The 20,951-nt window shown below is 43.6% G+C and overlaps 1 protein-coding gene across 27 annotated transcripts in view; it reads left to right on the top strand.

Annotated features, from left to right (window-relative positions):
* The window catches only part of ARID1B (AT-rich interaction domain 1B), a 413,107-nt gene that overhangs the window by 358,998 nt on the left and 33,158 nt on the right, over window positions 1-20,951 (top strand). For 23 of the 27 annotated variants that reach the window (XM_070256330.1, XM_023633152.2, XM_023633155.2 and 20 more), the window contains 3 exons: window positions 12,603-12,748; window positions 19,740-19,849; window positions 20,585-20,743. In XM_070256330.1, coding sequence (XP_070112431.1) covers window positions 12,603-12,748; window positions 19,740-19,849; window positions 20,585-20,743 — 415 coding nt within the window. The remainder of the gene's footprint in view (window positions 1-12,602; window positions 12,749-19,739; window positions 19,850-20,584; window positions 20,744-20,951) is intronic. The other 4 variants (XM_023633160.2, XM_070256327.1, XM_070256325.1 and 1 more) reach the window with 1 other exon arrangement.

Raw genomic sequence — 20,951 nt, 5'->3', positions numbered from 1 at the left:
TACTAAAACCCTGGTTCAGGGATGGCAGATGACTTTCAGTCCGTTCTGATGGCTGTCTGGAGCATCATGTTGGAAGGATTCTGAGACATGGTCTGAGCGGAGGAGAGCCAAAGTCGGCCAGAAGTTTAGGAAAGACTGGCCACCAGCTTCCTAAAGAAGCGTTGCCATGAATTCCGGCTACAATGTAGTCTTCAGTGTTTTTTGAATGACTGAGTCCACTATCAGTGTCCTTTGTACTTAAAGCACACACACCCTCGTAAAATAAATTTCCCTCAGTCATTTAGTGTGTTTTGCATCCATTCATTCATTCTAGGTGCATCTGTCAGTGTCCAGCAGTTGGCATCTCTGCCAAATACAGCTGATTTGTAGATTTGGATATTTCAGACTTATCCAGTTTTTTTTCTTGGGAGTAAGCTCCAAGGATGATGCGTGACCTCAGCGAACTCACAGAAGGCCTGACAAGCCCTCCCTCTTTAGGCCAGGATAGATTTTCATTCCTTGAATTCCGCCCCCCACAGCACCTCCTGTATACATCAACTTTAATCAAGTCTTTGGTGACTTGAGATGGTTTGTATCAAAGTTCTGGCCCAGATCTTTAAGATAAGAATAGCTTCATAAGAATAGGGTCCAAGAGGATGTAGAGTTTCAGTTGTAGAATAATAGAATTTTAGAGCTAGAAGGATGTTAGATGTCATCCATTCCTACCCCTCGATGTTGTGGTGGAGGAAACGAAGACCTGCAGTGTTACCTGCTCAGGTCACTTAGTCAGTCACAGGGAGGGCAGAGCAGACCCCAGGGCCCTGTCTTATTCTATGGCTCTTCCTTCTACTAGTGCTGTCCCTATAGATTGTCCCTTAAAAGAAAAAAATCTCTTAATTTTAGTTCTCCCTCGTGTCTAAAGGCAATTCTATTAGAACCCAAGTACTCAGCAGGGTCATTGTGCAGATCCTGCTTATTACATCGAGGTCTGGATTTTTTTCCTCAGCTCAGCCTTTGCTGCCCCTGGAAGGGAGTAACAGCTTTGCACACTCCCACTCAGGTTCCACGTGCAGCACAAGTAGTTTGTTTCTGGAACCACATGCCTTGTAAGATGGAGTGACAGTTTACTTGAAGGCACACAGATGGGGTTGAATTTCTGTCCTTCTCATCCTTCAGTTGCCCACCAATAACACTTTAGCATTTCCCATTCTTGGACTGGAGTGTAGCTGTGAAAGTAAGAATTCTGAATCGTGCAAGAATATAAATAGAAGTCGGCGTTTTTACCTGGATAAGTGCATACACCTCCATGACGATGACACAAGCGATGTCTGTCCTCTTGCTGTCCTCGAAGGCTCCCCAGTGGACCAGAAGGAGGGAAGTGCTCAAACTTCTTAGTTTTGAAAAAAGTGAGTCAATATGAGAGTCTTATTACTCTTGCCTGGAAGGGAATTTTTACACCGAACATCACAACCATGAGTCTGGAGACCTACATTTCAATCCTTACGTCATACCAAAAGCTAGAATCTGAAACTACTTTCAAAATGTTTTTGTTTTTAGTAAAAACAGGAGGTTGGGAATTTTAATTAACATTATTTTTGAATCTTAGCCTCTCTTCAACAGGGTCAGTACATTCCATGACGTCTTAGCCATAAAGTAGATTGCTCAGTAGCAGCCTGACCATATGGATGTTGAAGTGGCTGAATGTTTTGTGAGTTTGAGCAATGGAACAGCTGGCTCCACTTACAACACTGATGGATCGATCTGTCCTCTTGGGCATGCATAGCACTTACATCTGTGTCTCATGTGTACCCCACATACACACACACCTTCCAGCAACTATTCCTTAGTGAAGTGTATTTATAATTCATTTCCTCTGTTGCTATTTGCCGGCAAAGCACTTTTTTCCTATTATTTTCCTCTGAAGCCAGTATGACGTGATTCTGCCGATGGGGAAGGAGCCACTGATGTGGAAATTCATTAATGGAGATAGTGCATTAAAATGTCAGAGAGAGGGGGCAGAAACTTCTAAATGTGTCAAGCCCCAGCTATAGTGGGCTCCATTGGCCCGAAGGGCTGTGAGTGATGTGTATTAACTAAGAATTTAGCCCCTTGGACTTTGGACAATTAGGTTTTAAAATAATAGCTATGATTTGAAAAGTCACATTATTGAAAGACAGAGAAAAGATTTCAAAGACTTAAATAGAGTTTTTATTTCCGCAATTAAATGTGAGCCATTGTGTTATCATCTAAACATGGTACTTTGATTTTTTCGCCTCTTTTTCCCTTCAAAATTTAGAATTTGAATGAATATTATTATGTTGGTATTTTAAGATTATGATTTCAATCAATCTTTCAGAGTTACAGAACTATTATGGTAGCCATAAAGTACATTTATTAGTCTTCAAATCGAAAAGTAGTAAAACACTAATTTTTAAAAGACCAAGAGAGACTTTTTTTTTTTAAGTTTAATGAGATCCAAGGAATCAGTGTATGAAACGTACAGCAAACCTGTAATAGACTAGAGTCTGTGAAGTTCCCTAAATGACTGACTATTACCTAGAGAGATTTTTAAACGTACACACACCCTCCCTACAGCCATGGGAGGGCTGAGGCTCGTGAACCTGTATTTTTCATAAATCCCCTGGGTGATTCTGGTGTAGAGAGCCGGCGCGTGTCTGAGGATCGGCATTTGGGGTTTCCCGCTCCTGAAGAACAGTAATGAAAAACACGGGGACAGGAGGCAGGAAAGTGGGCACTCGGATTCCCAGTTTTTACACCTTCTCCCTGGTGGACGCTGAAGGAGGAGAATACTGGGCAGGGCTGGGGATGCTGGGTGGAATGAGGAGGAATGAATGTTGGCATCGACCCAATACCGTAACCCAGGCTTTGGTCATCTCTTGACTCCTGGCAAAGTCTGTCCCTAAATCCCTCTCTTTCTGCCTTTTCGCATCCTCTCAGACATCAGTGTCCTCCTCCTACTCTGAAATATTCCAAGCTCCCCGGCACACCTAACCCAGGCTTCTTAATTCAGAATGTCTTCTAGCCACGTCCCAGTCTGAACCTCACAGCTGGGTGCTGTCCTCGTGGTGTAAGATAACTCAGCATGATGTATGTATTGGGTCCAGGCCCTTATTAACTGGCTGAGTCTCCCATCAGTGGAGTGTGGGCCCTGTTAACTTGTCTAGGCCACTTGTCTTCACATCTTGCCTCTTGACCCTCCCAACATCTCTGCCCCACATACCCACACATCCACACCAAACAAACTAGAATGATCGGACCTAGAATCAGCATTGGAGGCCACCTGTCACCGGGGAAAAGTCAGCAACACAGTCCGGCCAATCCCAGCCATAAAGTTATCAAAGGATAGGATTGTTGAAATCACGTACATCTCACATAGTCGCATTGGCGCCTCATCGCCAACCTGCAAGGCTGTGGGGCTGATACCAGGAAGTGTTGAGTTGTTCTCAGCCTGAAATCTGATCACCTCAGCAGTGTTCTGGACTGAAGGCAACAGGAACAGTTTGTCGGTGCCGAGGAAGATATGATGTGCGTCTTAGTCTCTCCCAGTCTGGGATTTGGGAAGTGTCGTGGGTGACCGTGTGAAGATCACAGGTGAGGGGCTGGACCCTCGGGCTGCCCCCAGGGCCTCTCAGCTGGTCTGTCAAAGACCGTGGGAGCCACTCCCTGAGGCTCCTCTTAATCTTGACCTTCATTTTTATTTTGAACTCCACTTCCGTTACATAGCTGAAAAAACCCAACCAAACAAAAACCCACAACTACAAAACCATGAGGTTTTGCCCCTTGCTTTCAAAACTAACTCTTACTGGATTGCCTCTGGTTGTTAAATTCCCATCAAGAAAGAACTTGCCGGATCCTGCCTTCTCCTACTCCTCAGGCCAGAGCGATGGGCGAGGACATAGGGAACTGTAGTTTTGCTCAGCTTTAGGCCTTTCCTGCAACAGTTTTCACCCTAATTCTGAACAGTGTTTTTGCTTAAACAAGTTAAGTAACTTTATGACCCAGGCCACCTTTAGCTCAGGAAATCTATAAGAATTTTAGGAGGGCTTTTTTTTTAATTATAAATAACTATATTGATATATTTCTGTGGCAAAGTATATGGGATGGAGATCTTGGGACCCCAATTCTTTTTTTTTCAGCCAACAGACTGGTCCATTATGGTACAAGAGGTCTGTGAACACGTGCGATCTATGCGTTTTTAATTATCTCACCCTAAAACATTACTCAGATGAGTTTGTTGCTGTTGCTACTCAGCTTCCCAGTGTTTGTCAAGCTGATGTGCTCCCTGTGTGCGAGGTGCCCACCCCTCTCAGGAGACCCATCTTTACATTCATCCCCTGGTCAGTTCAGTCCGTTAGACCTCGTACCCAGGAAGGGGGTGTCCTGGCATAACGGGTGGGTACTCCTGCCACTGGAAAGGAATCGCCCCCCTTGTCATTTAATCTGGATCTTTTCCTAATGGTATTATGATCTCCAGATAAACTTTTTTTAAGTAAAGATCTTTCATGTAATGCAGTTAGAGAGGGGCACTTGTTTCTTTCTGCGGGGACATCAGTGGCAACTGGTTTTTCTTTCACAAGTTACAACGGATCTCATTTCTACCCAACTTGGAAACCGTGCCCTCTGTGTCTCGTCAGAGGCCAGTGGGAGCTACGTGTCCCAGACCCCACAGAGTTCTGGGGTCACCTCTTACAGGGAGTGGGCAGTTTTGGAACCCAGTGCTGCCCCCTGTGGCTTTCTTCCCGCCCTGCGCTGGAGGCGGCCGGGGTGCTGGGAATCATGGGAAGTGCTAACATCCAAATCTCTGAATGAGGCGTCTCCAGAGTGGAGACTTTCAGTTCATTTTTGTATGATTGCCAATAAACTGTTCATAATGGGCTTCACAAGCCAAAATCAACGTGGAGCTGAAGAGAAGATTCTCAGTTATCAATTACCAAAGTTCGAGCAGCCAGACACTGTGTTTGCGTTTACTTCACACCCCGACAGGGAAGTCTCTCGCTTCAGAGCCCTCGCGCCCTGCCTGCTCTCCTGGCTGCTTTGAGAGGAGCTGGGGCTCAGTCGGCTGCTTTAGGAACAGCTCGACCCTGCGTCGAGGCAAAGGGGAAGTACTGAATCTCGAAATTGCACATCAGGAGCCATTTCAGCAGTGAGCCAGGAGCAGGACTGACAACAGGCGGGAACCCCCTGAGAAGTCTGCGTGAAGTAGTTAACAACATGGGGGAAATGCTTCTGTGTTATAGGCTTTTAGGAAATCCAGGAGGGAAGTGCACTGTTCCTCAGTGCTTGGCGGAAGCAGCTTCACCAAGATGCGTGGGTGAGAATACAGCTCTGTGCAGAAAGGTGGAGACGACAGAGAAATTCTGTAGACGCAGAGAGCCCCTCTGGGCAAGGCCACCTTCCCCAGGCCCATGGCAAGGACGTGGCAGGGGAAAGGTCTGCTCTGAAGAGTTATCCACACAGAGGACCGTTCTCGAGAATATGCTAGCACAGTTACCACTGCCCCCCATCGACAGGGTCTTTTTCATAGAGCTGTTGAAAAATGACATACCTCTTCGCCTCTTCTTTTTCTCTCTCTCTCTAAAGCCCCAGTGCAGGGTTGTGTATCCTAGGTGTAGGTCCTTTTAGTTTTTCTGTGTGAGCCACCGCCACACCATGGCAGCTGACAGATGGGGGGCATGGTTCCACGCCTGGGAAGTGAACCTGGGCCGCCAAAGCAGGGAGGGCACCAAACTTTGACCACTTGGCCACAGGGCCGGCCCCTGCCCATTCTTAAAGGAAAAAATAAAACTTAAATGTATCAGTTACCAAAGCGTGTAGGGAGTTACTAGTTTATAGCTGGAAAATGACCGATAATTGTTGCTCTAGCTCGGTTGCTGGCATTATACACATTTCGGCCTTCTTTAAGGGAACAGGCTGCCTTGAAAAGAGATCACGTTCACAGCGAGGGAAGATCCTAGAAAAGTATCGTAAAGGGCGTTCCTACATAGGGAGGAAAGGTGAATGGAAGGACTCAAGCTCTGCTTTCCAGACTTGAGTCTCCAGCTGCCTCTTGGCGTAGCCTTTTGGGAGCTGAGAAGATGTTAGGAGCAACATGTCCACAGCCGAGCTCATGGTCTCTCTAGTGTTTGCTCTCTCAGCGACTGCCCCATTATCCATCCTTTTGTGCAAGCCAGACACCCGGGAGACTTCATGGCACAGCTTTTCTTTGCCCACAGTGCCTAATTCATCACCAAGTCTTGTCAGGTTTACCTCCAAGATACCACTCAGCTCTTTATTGTTCCCCATCCCCCAGTTACAAGACCCGTCATCTCTTACCTGGACTATTGTAATAGCCACACACCTCTTGGCCCTAGAGTCATTCTTCCTGCCTCCTTCCCCAGTCAGAGAACAATGCCTTTGATATACACATCTTTTTGTGCCATTTTTCCTGCTTAAAAACCCCTAATCTCTTCCTATTTCTCTTAGGATACAGACCTGGTGTGATTCCTCCCGCTCCACTCTCGCTTCTTGCTAGTCCGCCTCGCTCTCTCCACCTCCCTCCCCTGCTCCTGGATGCCCTCCCCTCTCCCCCTCTCCTGATTGGTTCCCACTTGATTCTTCAGATCTCATCTGAGGCAAGGGGAAGGGGGGCCAGCATGCCTTCCTCAGGGCACTTTCCCTGCCCTGCCTGTTTATAGGCTCCCCTCGTGCACATCCTCTCCTCCTTCCACGTGACGTGGTGCAGTTTGACACCCACTCCTCTGGGTATTGGACTTGTGCGTGTTCTTGTTTTGGCTCACCATTGTGCCCCTTCCCCCACCCCACTCCCACCTGCCTTAAAACAGTCATCGGGAGCAAATGATTGTGACTGTCAACTAAATGGAAGGCATTTCCCATCCATTTTAGTTATTTCTAGCATGTCTCCCTGAGTGAAAGGGGTGCAGTGTTTTTTCAAAAAATAGCATGCGGCTGTGTATTTTTACAGGAATCCGCAGTTTTTAAATGCTTGGCACTTCTCTTTGTTCTTTGTCTTTGGTTTAATGACATAAAGGCCACTTTACCTTCATGGGATTGATTCTACCAGAGCAACTGGCTTATTGAAATTACAGCCCTCTTTGGCGACCAGGATTGCTGATGCCTTGTCATTGCAGCCGCACGGATGGATTCACCACACCAGACATGGGCTTGGCCTTCAACAGCTTTCTTTTCTGTCTTGGTTGTGTTGTCTGGGGGACATCGGTAGTGATTTTCCTCTTCAGATATTAGATGTAAAATAATCTTCATGGAATTTGTCCTTCTTGGTACTGTTTTGAAAGAGTCACTGTGTAACTGAGGTTGAAAGTCTGTCTTAGCAGTGATGCTGGACACATCTGTGAAAATAGTTTGTGTTTATGAAACATTTAAAATAGAGCATCCTGTGTAATGTTCTATGTACAGTTGGAGCTCTCCAAGAGTAAACTCTGCCGGAATCGGGCTTTTCAAAGTTTCAAGTTCTTAGTTCTGATAAGTATTGGATTTAAGTGAAAGAATGCCCCAAATTTTAGTGTTAGCCAAATTTATTTTGTCAGTAAGCCATCTTTTCTGGCACCACGACTCAAACTACATCTATAGTGACAGTCCATATAGAGGAAACTATGTGTGTGTTTGGCGCTCATACACATTTTCCAGTACAGCGGGCTTTGCTTCATACTCATTTTGAACATAACTCAAGAATGTATCAGAGGATGTGCTCAACTCTTCAGAGTGGAGCTGCTCTCCATGTGTCTCTGCCACTGGGACTTTGTATAAAGTGGCTTCACTCTCGCGGTGTCTGTTTCCAGAGCATTTCTTCTGTCTGTCCCTCCCTTTCTCCAAGGAGTGGTATCAGAAATCCATTCATTTTCAGGATGTATATTTCACACTTCCCTGTCTGTCACTGTTGAGAAAAAATAGTGGTGGTTGCTAAAACGATATGGCCTACATATTCTTTCAGAGCAGCAAAATCATATGCAGATCTTACTTTATTTTAAATTTTATTGTAGTTGACTTAAAAACAAGATACTTAGACATGTGTGGTGCTCTTTGTAGGATTCCATACTAATACTTGTAACTGCTAAATTCAGACTGTAGTGGGAAGCTGTATTCCCCTTTCTGCCTTCACAGTGAACCATTGGAAATGGTCACTTTAAAATTGGTATTTGCTTTTGGTTTTTTTTCCCCCAAAGTCAGCTCTTTGTTGGCAGATGAATGTATAATGTTTGAGAAAGCTCCAAAGTGAATAATAAGAAAATCTATAAAAAGTGACGTGTGTGTGTGTAGACTGAGAAGCAGGAACGAGGCAGGCTTGAGGCACATGCATTTGCAGCCTCCGCTCCTAAATTATTCTCATCATCAGAGCCTGGGCTTTGTCATAGAATGACAGATCTCAAACACTTACATCTAGTCCCAACCGAAGGCCGATTTAAATAAAGTTCTGCTGGTTGTTCTGCAGGTCCGCGTGTTTAAATAACAGTCCCCATGTCGTACTTGGACATGAAAAGGTAGAGGGGATAGTGTGGGCCACAGGCCTGGCCCAGGGCCGGATGCTCAGCGCTCTGTGAACCGTGAGCTCTGTGCCACAGTCGCTGTCACAGGGCGCGGTCCAGGGCTTCCTCAGCAGCAAAACAGCAACGAATGTTATGTTTAGTATTTATTAAATTCCCCCCAAGATGTTATTGGGCGTTCATTGCCACTCCTGTTGCAGGTTAGGAATCCATGGCATTGGGACAGCCATCATTTGTAACAAAAACGACTTGAGCCTGTAGCCCCACTAGCAAATAGCCCAGTAATTCACAAACCCAAAGGTGAAGGTCGTGACCTGGCACTTGGCTCTTCCAGGTACAGCTTCCATTTTGGTAGGTTTGACCTTGAAAACGTTCCCTTCGTTCCAGTTTGTATTTTTGCCTGTTTTTGTTTCGTTGCTCCTGTTTCCTTTTGAAAAAAGAAAGCGTGGTGATTTTCTTCTGCCCTCCCCTCATTCGGAAATCTGGAGCATTCCCAATGTTGCTGTGGACAGAAGGGCCAAGCAGGCGGCAAGCGCCGCCTCTAGAAAGGGACCAACCTCTTCTGAGGTGACCGTGGTCCTGGGAATGGTAGCCTGCCCGACCCCACAAGCTTTTTGTGCAGAGCCACAGACATCCTGCTCCATTAGCATCACCGTGAGAAGTCGAGCACTCAGCTCTGTCAGGGAGGTGGCCGTCTTATGTTTCTGTCCACAAAAGGAATTGTCTCAATTTCCAAAATTCAACAGAGTACACTGAACGCACTTTTTGAGTATTAAGCCCATCTCGCTTCTTCAAAATTACCAATAGTCTTGGCAGTAGTTTCCAAACACTAATAAATAGGATTTCTTCTGTGACGATGAAAACCTGGCTCTGTCCCCTGTTTGGCCAGGTGCATTGCTCATGCCCACGCACCCTGCATCCCTGGGAAGACGCAGTTCCCTCTCAGCTGCTTGCCTCCTTGGATACCCAGAAGCATGCAGGATAAACCCCTTCCTGGAGGCAGGTGTCCAGGGCGCTGTTCTGTTTGCTTCCACCGCCTCTCCCTCTCCCTCTGTCCGCCTCGCTGAAGGGTGCCCTCCAGAAAGCTCAGGGAACAGCATCATTCTGATTTGTCAGCTTTCTACAACTAAAGACGAGTGTGGCAGACAAATGGAAAAGGATGATCATAGGCCGTTCTACTTTGTCCCACCATGTGTTAGCCGTGCCAGAGGGCCCTTGGAGAGAGAAGTATAGTATGCTGGACTGAAGCAGGCTTGGGCAGTTCTGTTTACGCACTTACTGGCTGTGTGTCTTTAGACAAGCTATGTAAGTTCTCTGATCCTTATTTTCTCTCTCTGTATGTGAGCATAATTCCACCAACCTTCCTCTAGAAATTTAAAAAATTAAGTGTGTAAAGTGCTAGAAATCATGCCAGGCATATTTCTGAGTGCTTGATAAATTATTGTTATGATCGTTGTCAGTCCCTCCATGTCCATATGGAAAAACTGAGGCCCAGAGAGCCTCAGTGGTCTGCTCCCAGATCCCAGTGGCAGTGGAAAATGTGGCTAGCGACAGTGAAGACCTCTGGCTTTTTAACCAGACTTTTAAAGCAATAGACGTGATTTAATTGGGGACCATTGTGACCAGCAACTGACATCCAACACACAGACCTTTAAATCTTTAATTTTTTGTTATGTTAAGGGTATTTTTTAAGACCTCTGTAATGTGCACCTTCATCATGTTATGGCGATTGAAGATGGACAATGCAGACCTGGGGGAGAAATCATAGATTAGAGTTTGATGAGACCTCAGCGGTCCCTTCATTTAACCATCTGCCTGGTGGATTTTGTATTCTGGTTCTCTTTTCCACCTTAGTCATAAACAAGTGTGCTTGAGGGTCTGTTAGTTTCGTACATGTTAGTTACGCGGCACAGGAAACTGAATTTGGTGGCACGGGAAACTGAATTTGGTGGAAGCTTGAAAAGGTGGCGATCTTTCATAATGCCTGTTTACAATAATAAGAATGTTCTCCATTGATTCATTCATTTAACAAATATTTTTTAGTAGCTGACATGCACTCAGTTGCTCCTCTCAGGCGGCATACACGCCTAGAAGAGCCAAGACATGCACATAAATTGTTTTAACATACAAAACAAAGTGCAGAGCTTGCAAGTGGGGTGATAAGGATGGCCTTCACAGAGGAGGTAGCCCCTGAAGCCGGTCTTGAAGGACAGGTCAGAGTTGGAAGCGATCACTGCCTCGGAATTAGTCTGCAGAAAACACAGCCTGTTCATAAGTTAGATGCTCTTCCTGTGATTTGTCTGCTGGGAAATGGGGAGGGCCGCCCCAGCACGTGGCATCGTTTTCTTTTGGAACAGTTACGTCAATGATAAATTGTCTTTTGTTTGAATGAAAACACCTCAGCAGGGACCCTAATATATTTGAGTTAATGCCAACAACCTACATGCTGCTGTGAAGACCCTAACCATATAGGAAAATGTTTATAGCTGCTGGGCAGTGTGTTTATAAGTATTTGACGACCTGGAGGTTAATCAGAAGCCATTGGATGATCTCAGATTCATTCTTAATGATCTGCAGCCGGGTATTCTAATACTGATTCAGCAGTCTTTGAGTTCAAGGCTAAGTAATGCTCCTCTCTCCCAGAGCCACACTCACAGCAGTACTCTTTCAGCCTTCTAGAATGTTCTTTCCAAGCCATCATCAAGTGTTAGTTTGCACAGAATTTCCCTGAATGGTTTGTATATATTTAAAAGAAAAAAAAAACCACTCAAACGTTTGCTACTTTGAATTTTCAAATGGACCATGTTTGAACTTTTTCTGCTAGTCAGAAAGTGAATCCAATGGAAATAGCTGCCCAAAAAGAATAGTATACATTTTTAATGACTTATGTTAATCTTTTAAAGTCTTTAAAAAACTTTTTACTATTGTACTTTAAGAGCCACCAAATGACAGTTTAATGGAAGTGGAGGGGGTTATAATCATAATTAATTTGGAACAGAGAAGCCAAGTGTCTGTGGATTTTTACACCCCCCCCCATTAGCTTTCCTCCTAAACATAAACATTAATGGCCAAAACTTCAAGAAGTTTCTTAGAGGTATAGTATTTACATAAGAAAAGCTTGACTCCCACCGTGGAGGCCTTTAAAGCTTTTGCCGCATTGCCATCATCTTTCTTTTTGTGTTAACTTTCCTGGGAGGATTAAACCACGGGGCTGTTTAGTCCCCCCCCACCCCCGGTCTTGTTACCAGCAGTTAGAGAAATGACATTGTGTGACGCTTGTCTCCTTCAGATCAAAGGATGCCTTTTACCTCTTTCAAGAGTCAAGAGAAGTTTGTCTTGGACAGGGCGGAGACACAAAACTAAGCCACCAAAAAGATGAGCTCATGAGTCTGCATGGCAGTGGAGGAGGGGTGACCCAGGCCTATTAGGGACACTCAGAGCCAGTCAGTCTAGGCTCCCTCCTGTCACAGAAAATCCTATACGAAGAAATGCAAGTCTGTTGTTTACTGTGTTATTTTAATATAGGGGAATTGGTGTGTTTTTAATAGTACCTATTTTGAGAATGTTAAAATGCAAGGTCAAAGAGAGTTTGGAAAATGCTTTCTCTCATATGCATTCTATCAGAAAATTTAGGCCAGAGAAAAATTTCTTTTTTAAATAACATTCCCGCACTGCCCATTTGTTTTCCATTTCTTGACTTCTGTTTTTTGATACAAGGATACTAGGTAATGTTAATTAAGAATCAGATCTTTTTAAATGTCAGAAATTAATTTTGCTTGCTTTTGTAATTCCTGTTCTTATTCAAGTTCCCCCTTTCTTGCTATATTTCCCTGTATAAATGATAACCTGGAACACTTGACATGATTAGAAACAGGTAATTTCTTTGTGGAATTTATAATATTTGGAATTTTTACGTAGTATATGACCTAATCACCTAGCAATAGAGTTCAGCCTCTCTCTCCAGGAAATAAATCATTTTAAGCCAACATGAAAAATAATAGCCCCGCCCCTTGCATCGATGCATTATTAGACATGACTTCAAGGGTGAACGGCTGCTGAGATGCATGGTCGGTATATGTATGCATGTGCTTTCTCTTCATATAGGCAAGGAAGTTTTCCTGGCATGAATCAGAGTGGACTTATGGCTTCCAGCTCTCCCTACAGCCAGCCCATGAACAACAGCTCTGGGCTCATGAACGCCCAGGCGCCCCCCTACAGCATGACGCCCAATATGGTGAACAGCTCAACAGGTAACGGTGGCAGCTCCCTGCTCCCGAGGGCTGCCTGCCCTGTCCTTCCTCTCTTCGTAGGCCTACACCACTGAAAGTCCAGAAACAGCTCAGCAATCGGACCATTTGGTGAAAAGGGGGAAAATGCTACTTTTCTGCTGCTTGGATGCTTGCTCAATCGATTTACCTATTTTAAGACTTGAGGATTACATTACATTTTATGTAAAGTATTTTTATTCCTTCTGTGTTTGTATAATCTGCGGACGCATTTCAAGTGTCATTGGAGCTTGCTCGCTTAATGTACGCACCGAGTTCTTTTTATCTTTGGGCATTATTAGGAGTATCGGAAGAGCCCACGACAAAATCTGTACTTTCCACGAGATAGTGGTGGAGATGAACATTTAAACTTCGTGTTTCTGAGGAAGTGACTGAAGGGCAGAACAAGGCGGGGGTTGAAGGACTTTTTTCATTTAGGGAAACTCCCCTTTAAGTGTCTATCTGGAAATAGTTGTTCCATAAGTGCCGTTCCCACATCATCTCTATTGAGAAATTACTTATTGTCTTTTTAAAGAACTGTTTTCAATTTTTCATTGTGTTTCATTTTTTCAACCCACTTTACGATCTCAGCAGTTGCATTCTTACCAGTTCCCCTCTGATTAGCGCAGTAAGAGTGTTCTGTCAGTTTGTGGACGTATCAAGAATGTCTAAACTGTGCACATCTTCCATATTCTCAGACTCTGTAGGCCCAGGACCACCTCCTCAAGCCCCCACATGACCTAGCGATGATGAGCGGGACCCTTTATATGAAGAAACGCTCTGTGTTACTCTAGTGCCTGTTAGAGTGGGAGACACCACTTGGGATGGGATTCTCTCGTTTAGTTGATTCAGAGTTTGGTGTAGCCAGTTGTGTGTCCTCCAGCGCTTTATGATGTGTCAGGAAAACATCATGGAATTAGGGGCTCGGCTCTCTCTTCTCCCTCTTTTTATGTCCTCTGCCTTCCTGACCTCGCCATCTTTGAAAGGCTGCCCCCCCGAGCTGTGTCTCTTTGTCGGGCAGAACAGACAGCGAGAGGCTGGGCTTGCATCCTCTCTGAGCTTCCGAGTTGTTGGTTTCTAGGGCCTGATTGAGTCGTGCCATTCCCTGGTTACTTCCCTTTAAAGATTTGTGGAAGAGGAAAAAACAGAGCCGACTGGTGCAAATAAATAAAATAGCTCTTCCTGATGTTAAGCAGGTTGTCATTCATCCCGGTGAGGTGGATGTTTTTACATTTGAGATGAAAAGTGAAAAGCTCTCGGACAGTCTCGTAGCTGGAACTTTCCCCTCCCCTTCCCAGCACTGTCCCAGGTAATGGTTCATTTGGGTTATGACATTATGTGTTTTGTCTGGCTTGCTGAAATAAAATTACTTCAGAGCATTGAAATGACACAATAAATTTTCACCTACTATTAGCAATACTCATTTTCCCCTTTTTCCTTTGGACCCCAGAGCCACAAAAATAACCAACAACAAATAGATGGCACTGTGCCCTGCCTAAGGAGATTTATGTATTCCTAAGGAATAACCAATTTAATGGAGATTCACAGAGAGGGTTTCTTTTTATTACTATTATTCAGATAATTCAGCTATTCGTTATTTCATACAGAGGAAATCTGTTCAAGGAAAGGCCATTTATCCTCACAGTCTTTTTTGTATGAGCTAGTAGTGTATTTTTTCTTATTGCATTGTACCTTTTGAAATAGTGAATTTTTAATAATTTAGTCATTTATCGGATTTTCCTCTACACATTTATAAGATTTTATTCCTGTTTTATTAAGTGAAATGCTGCCTGATAGAAAGTAATCATCCAGCACATCTGAGAAATATTGACGATGGCGTATTTACTGCGTATCTGTTGATAGGTACATAGGAATCTGCTCTGTCTGTCTTAGAATCTCTGAAGGAAACAGGAATGACAGAGGACGCCAGAACGTTCCAGTGTAGCTCCTGATGAGAGTTTTGGTCTGAAAGTTTACACTTGACTTTTCTAAAGATGGGTCGGAAATGGCTTGGGTCATCATCTCGTCAGTCTACTTGGTTTGGGCCCCGGGAGATAAATTACCAGTGATAACAGCAAAGCATTTTCTCCATCAGAGGACACTTTGGAGAAAGTGAAGGTAATACAAATGACAGCCAGGGCTGGCAGTGGGGTTTTCTGAACCTCAGTTAGCAGCTTATGCAACTGGCATTCCAGCATCCTCTTTGCTGAGTTCAGACAATTGTGCTGTCGATGGCGTACAGGGCCAAAAAAAGTCCTCCCGTGTAGTGACAAATTGTTACAGGCTTCAGTGAGCAAGTAATTATTTAAATGGAGTCAGTGTGAGTCTGAATGTGACAACTATTTCTTCACTTAAAATGCAGGGGGAGTGGGATGGGAAGCAGTGGGGATTTTTTTCCTCTTTAAAGGAGCTTTTTAAAAATTACTTGGATGAAAAGATTAGAATTATGTATTCCTAGGGCAAAATTATAAGTCATGTATAACCTTGTTAAATAGAGCCCTGTATAATACTTGTGTTGTTAGTTACATTGTACTTCTTTGTGTTTGTTTTATAATATTCATTAGCCATATACTTGTGTGGGTATAAACCATCATCTTAACAAAGACTTCTAAATTCCAGAAAATATATCTACTGTCTGGTTCTAAGTCACTCTACAAAGTGTAGGGCACTTCCATCAGTATAACCTAGATAGTAAATGAGCAGCCATACTGTGCTGTAGCCAGGCTTCCCTCCCATACAAATTCCAGCGGTGCCGATCTTTCTCCCGCCCCAGCACAGCTCAGTCCAAAGGCAGTGTCCTATTGATGTCTGACCAGTAGGGGGCAGACCAGCTCCGATAGCCCTTACAAAGGAAAAAAGGCAGTCACATGACCACAGTATCCACAGCTTCCTTCTGGGTTCTCAAAACTCAAGAACACCCTATCAGAGTCGCCTGGAATGCCTGTTAAAACTACAGCTTCCTGGGTCCCGTTCAGAAATTCTAAGGGGGGCCCAGGAATCTGCATTCCTAACACACTCCTGAGGTACTTTTCATATGTGCGTGCTAACGCCTGAGAACCACCGATTTAGAGGTATTTTGCTCAACAGTCTCCTGGCAAGACCGCTGCCAACTTGGTGTGGCATTCGCTGTTTACCAGATAATTTGCTGTTTTGAAATTTATTTAAAAAAAAAAAAAAAAGATTTACGGGACTGTGCCTAGAATAAAAATCTACCAGACGGATAGCTGTTCTCTGTCTTGAGACTTTCGGTTCCTTCCCAAAGGAAGTTCTGGGTCTTCAGCAGCATTGCTAGTGGTTGTCTAAGTAGTTTGTAAAGATCGTTGGGTTTTTGTTGGCTAGCTGCTTTAAGTTGATGATTTTAGGTTAATTGCTGCCCTTCTCCCCCCGACACCCCAAAATACAAAAGACTTGACAAACTAGGAAAACCATCTCTTGTAAACTGGGAAAAATGTACAGAGATTACGCCAAGTGTATAGGTAGCTCCAGACCTGGTGTGTGGCTGGGGCTCTCCTGGAAGCTTCGGTCCATTCAGTCCGGCCAGCAGGAGACATTGGCTGCATTCCCTGAAGCAGCGAGGCCCAGCAAGCATTCTGAGTTTGCTGGGGTGCCATGTTTCCTTGGGATGGAAATGGCAGGATCGTGCATCTCAGTCGCACTGCCCCCGTGGAGGTCCATCGGCTGCAGGGGGGGGAGTTACGGGGAATTCTTTCAAGGCCTTGCTGATCCAGTCCGAGAGAAGTGCTTCTCCTGAGCTTTTCTCATAAACTGTGTCTGAGTTATGTTAACAGGGTTCTTTATATATTCGCCACATATAAAAATAGTCATGAATATCTGCAGATGTCTAAACATGGAGAGGCCCTTTTGTGTTTTCAAAAGCAGGGAATAAAATATTTTGCAGAGTATGGTGTATTATTTACCATGAAAAGAAAAGAACTGTTTGTGTGTTTCTGCTCCCATCTTAGCATCTTCTGGGAACAATTTGGCAACCTTGCCGGGAGACTAAGGGAAGGGAGCTGGGGGAGTGGGAATGAATGATTGCATTCAGTTTCCCTCACCCCATATGTTCTTTATGTTCTTTCGGAATATATTAAATGCAGGGTGGAATAGCTGCCTTAGGACCTTGACCCACACTCACTTTAAGAAATCATCCTAGCTCTTAAATTTCAACGGTGAAGCCAGAGGCTAGTGCTTGAAACGTATTTACAGCCCTCACGCTGCGCCTTCTGCAGTCTCAGATCCTTCACTGCCCCTTTTTATGTCTGAACTTTACATACTGGATTACGGACGTCAGTAGGAGAAAGAACTGTGCTTGATTTAACACGTCCTTATAATAGTGGTGGTCTTTCTCTTCTGGGAAAGGAGAAGAAAATAGTGCCCCTGGAGTACCATTGCCCTGGGAGGCATGTGGCTCTTTACAGTGATTCATTGAGAATTCTGGTAAGAAGTCAAAAATAAGCATTTCAACAAAAGCAACAGTAAGGAAAGACCTTATGATTCATTAAGTAAAATGAAATTTACATGGTAAGGCAAGAGTACTAAATAAAACTATCACTCTAAAGTATCCTTACTTATCTCTCAAAATAATAAAGCCTCACAACTTTTGGCAATTTTTGTATTTGCCTACCCCAGATGCCCATTTTAAAATACATGATAGAGAATGAAGAAGTTTGGCGAATTTCAAACCAACATATACGTTTATATTTGTCTAAGTCTGGTTTCTAAATCAGTGTAAATTGTTGCCATTAATTATCACCATGCATATCAGCCTAGTTCTTTACGCTTAAAAATTGCTTTCATGTACATTAACACATTTGATGCATGAAGAAAGATATTATTACTTCCTATTTTCAAAAATAGTATTTAGGCATAATTTATTATAAAGATTGACAGAAATATTCCTTATCACCTTTGGAGAAGCAAGACCTGACAGAAGCCCCGTGTCCGTGACTTTGCCCCTTTCTCTGGCATCGTGTGGCTGTCATTCCTTTGAACCGACTCTGTGAATAACTAGCAAGGGCATAAGGACTTTCATAGACAAGCCCCTCTTTCCACACTCGTTCTGCTTTTTTTTGCCTTCTATTCTCCTAAAAAGGGTGTTTCTTAATGTTCAGATTTACTAATTCCTGTCTTGCTAGACCCCAGAGATAAAGCTGCGTGAAAGCAATCCGCTACTTTGAACCAGGCGGTCTTCTTGGTGTAATCTGTCTCAGCTGCTTTTTTGAGGTTTCACACATTCACAAAAATAACAGCATTTTTAGCTGATCCCAATAGATTTTTCTCTGCAGCTGCATCACTTGAAAAAGCTTTTTGTTCCAGTTCTTAAAGTCTAAGTATTGAAAGTAATTTGAAAAAAAAAAAAAGAAAAACATCCCAATTATGATTTGCGCGTGTGGTGATGACTCCAAGGGCTGACTAGGCTGCAAATGGGCTTTGAAAAACAAGCCCATGTGCCCGTGGAAAACACAGGCATTTCAGAGTGCCTCGTTGAGTGCGCTGGTGTAAACGCAGGGGCACGTGGCACCGTAGGCTTTTTTTGGCAGGACCTCTGGTCTCAACCTGCAGTGATGCTAACGATATTAGCAAATTAGCACCACAAAGCTTGCCAGCTAATTCGCCAGAGCCCTGCTCACTCTCTCACTGCTGTAATTAAAACTAATTATTTTCTAAAACATAGTAATACATGAATATGTGCAATAATCATTTTGTAGTGGGCAATCTGTGGAGCCTTTTTTAAAGCTGCTGCTTCTTTTTGGAAGGGGTGGGAGGGGGGTGGGCACGTGCGCGCTGCCTCAGTCGAGCCAGCACTTTCTTTTGCAGAATCTAAGATGGGTTCCTAAAACCTCAGGTTTCTTTGATTTTGAAATAGGAATGTTTTCTGGTTTTCACTCATTTGTAAGGCCCTCTCTTTTCTTGTCTCCCTTTTCCTTTTTCTCTTCCATCTCTCCTCATTCTGGGTCCTCACACATCTGTGTGGTGTCGCGCTCACAGCCCAGTGTTGTGCAGGTGGTTTTCACAGTGGGGTTCTGTCGAAATTCAGCTGTTATTCCCTGGATATCTACACGGATTCCCTACTAAAGCCTTGTTCTTCCTTTAAAAAAAAAAAACCTAAATCCGTATTTTTAGCTTGAAAATGTCTGTTCGTATTTGCAATAAATGTGTTCAAATCCGTTGTTCTTTAGTGAAGAACATTCCTCATTCTTTCATTCTAAAGCCTAGATGATCTGGATTGAATTTCTGAGCCTAGAGACAGAAAATGAGTTTTGCCTGGGATCTTAGGATTGACCCTTGGGCTGGTGTGGGTGTCTGGCCTGGGCATTTGAGCCGCTGCCGAGGGTTGATAAATGGACACACTGCCCCAGACTGAAAGGAAACCAGCCCCACTGCAAAAGAATTAGAAATCCTTTCCTTCCAAAATTATTATTTTTGAAATCATCTGATGTGATTGCCTTTTGTTGTTGTAGGCTAGGCCACGTGCAATAGATAAGATCTTCAAATGAAACAATGCAAAATGTCAAATGATTTTGCTAACTATAGATTATGTGAATTTTGGAAATTAAGAAAGCACTAAATCCTCTAGTCACCAGGTAGAAAATATACACGTGCAGGCTTCGCTTTCACCACCTGGTGAGCAGTGTAAACCTCGGGCTTATTTCCACTTGTCACCTCCTCTATTAAAGCTGTAATAATGTTGAAAAAATAATATTGATATAAGTTGACTTTCACTGGTTTGGGTCTTGAGTAAATGATTGCTTCTTTCTTTTTTTTTTTTTAAGATAAAAAAGGATTGCCAGAATGTCGTGCTATTTAGATTTCAGAAATTAGTATGCTCTGAGTTAGGATTTCTTTTTCCCTTTTTCGTTTCTTCCTTCAAGGGAAAGTCCTCTGCCCCATGCATCACTCAGTAACTTGTTTTAGCAGGAGCACAGCCCAAGAATCACGTGTATAATCCTAAACTCTTTCTCCTGTTTTCGATTAGCATCTATGGGTCTTGCAGATATGATGTCTCCTGGTGACTCCAAGTTGCCCGTGCCTCTCAAAGCAGACGGTAAAGAGGAAGGCACTGCACAGCCTGAGAGCAAGTCGAAGGTATTTCCTTTCTCCTCTGCACGCGGTGTGGGGTCTGCCTCGCTGAAGCTGCCATGTTGTTCTCTCTTCACTGGTGTTGGCCTACACTTTTTTTTTTCCTTTGGTTTCTCTTCTGCATGCCTTCATTTTGTGCACCATGTTCGTAGTCTTCTTTTCTTTCCCCACCCCCTTCATGGTGTGGATCTGAAAGTTACTAGTTCTTACGGCATTTAACTCATGGTCGTGGGAGAGGGGTGGAGGGGCAAGACCCACCGCCAAGAAATGCTTTGGGGGTGGGGAGAAGTAAGGGATCTTGCCTGGTTTTGATCCTTGCAGCCATTTTCTCTGCCTTCAGTTTATAGCTTCCTGTTTTGGCCGCCTCAGCAACAACAACATACTTAATATTTTGCTTTCCTGCCTTATTTGATAAATAAGGTGAACAGCTTTTTTTTTTTTTTTTTTTCCTTTCTTTCTCTCATAAGGGGTAACCCATGCTTAGCATTCCATGTAAGCTTGACGTAAGCATGGTGGCTTAGTGGCCTTCTCTGGCATCCAGCAAACTTACCAAATTATACTAATTAAGAATGTTGTTTTAATACTTTTATATGTGTGTGTTTTTGTGTGTTTGTTTGTACATGTCTTTATATATATTATATATAAAAAGTAGTCTGTTAAACTGGATGTACTTTTCGTTATTTTAAATAAAGTTTGCCCTACCTTTGTCATTTTTTTTTTTTTTTTATTCCTCTACCACAGGATAGCTACAGCTCTCAGGGTATTTCTCAGCCCCCAACCCCCGGCAACCTGCCAGTCCCTTCCCCAATGTCCCCCAGCTCTGCTAGCATCTCCTCATTTCATGGAGATGAGAGTGATAGCATTAGCAGCCCAGGCTGGCCAAAGACTCCATCAAGCCCTGTAAGTGGCTCTGGTTTTTTGTTTTTTTGGTTTTTTGGGGTTTTTTGATAAATAATTAATTCTACTTGAATGCTTGCTTACTTACTTGTTTTATAAGACTTCTTCTTCATAATTGATCCATAAAAGGGTTTTCTTTATAATTATATTAGTAACAAAATGAATAAAGTGTGTGTGCATCATAGAAGTTGATTTCTGGTAACGAAACTGC

This window comes from Equus caballus, chromosome 31, assembly GCF_041296265.1.
Source record: "Equus caballus isolate H_3958 breed thoroughbred chromosome 31, TB-T2T, whole genome shotgun sequence".
Classification (NCBI taxonomy): Eukaryota; Metazoa; Chordata; class Mammalia; order Perissodactyla; family Equidae; genus Equus; species Equus caballus.
Note: the sequence above shows the minus strand (reverse complement) of the source record. Positions and strands in the feature narration are given on the sequence as shown.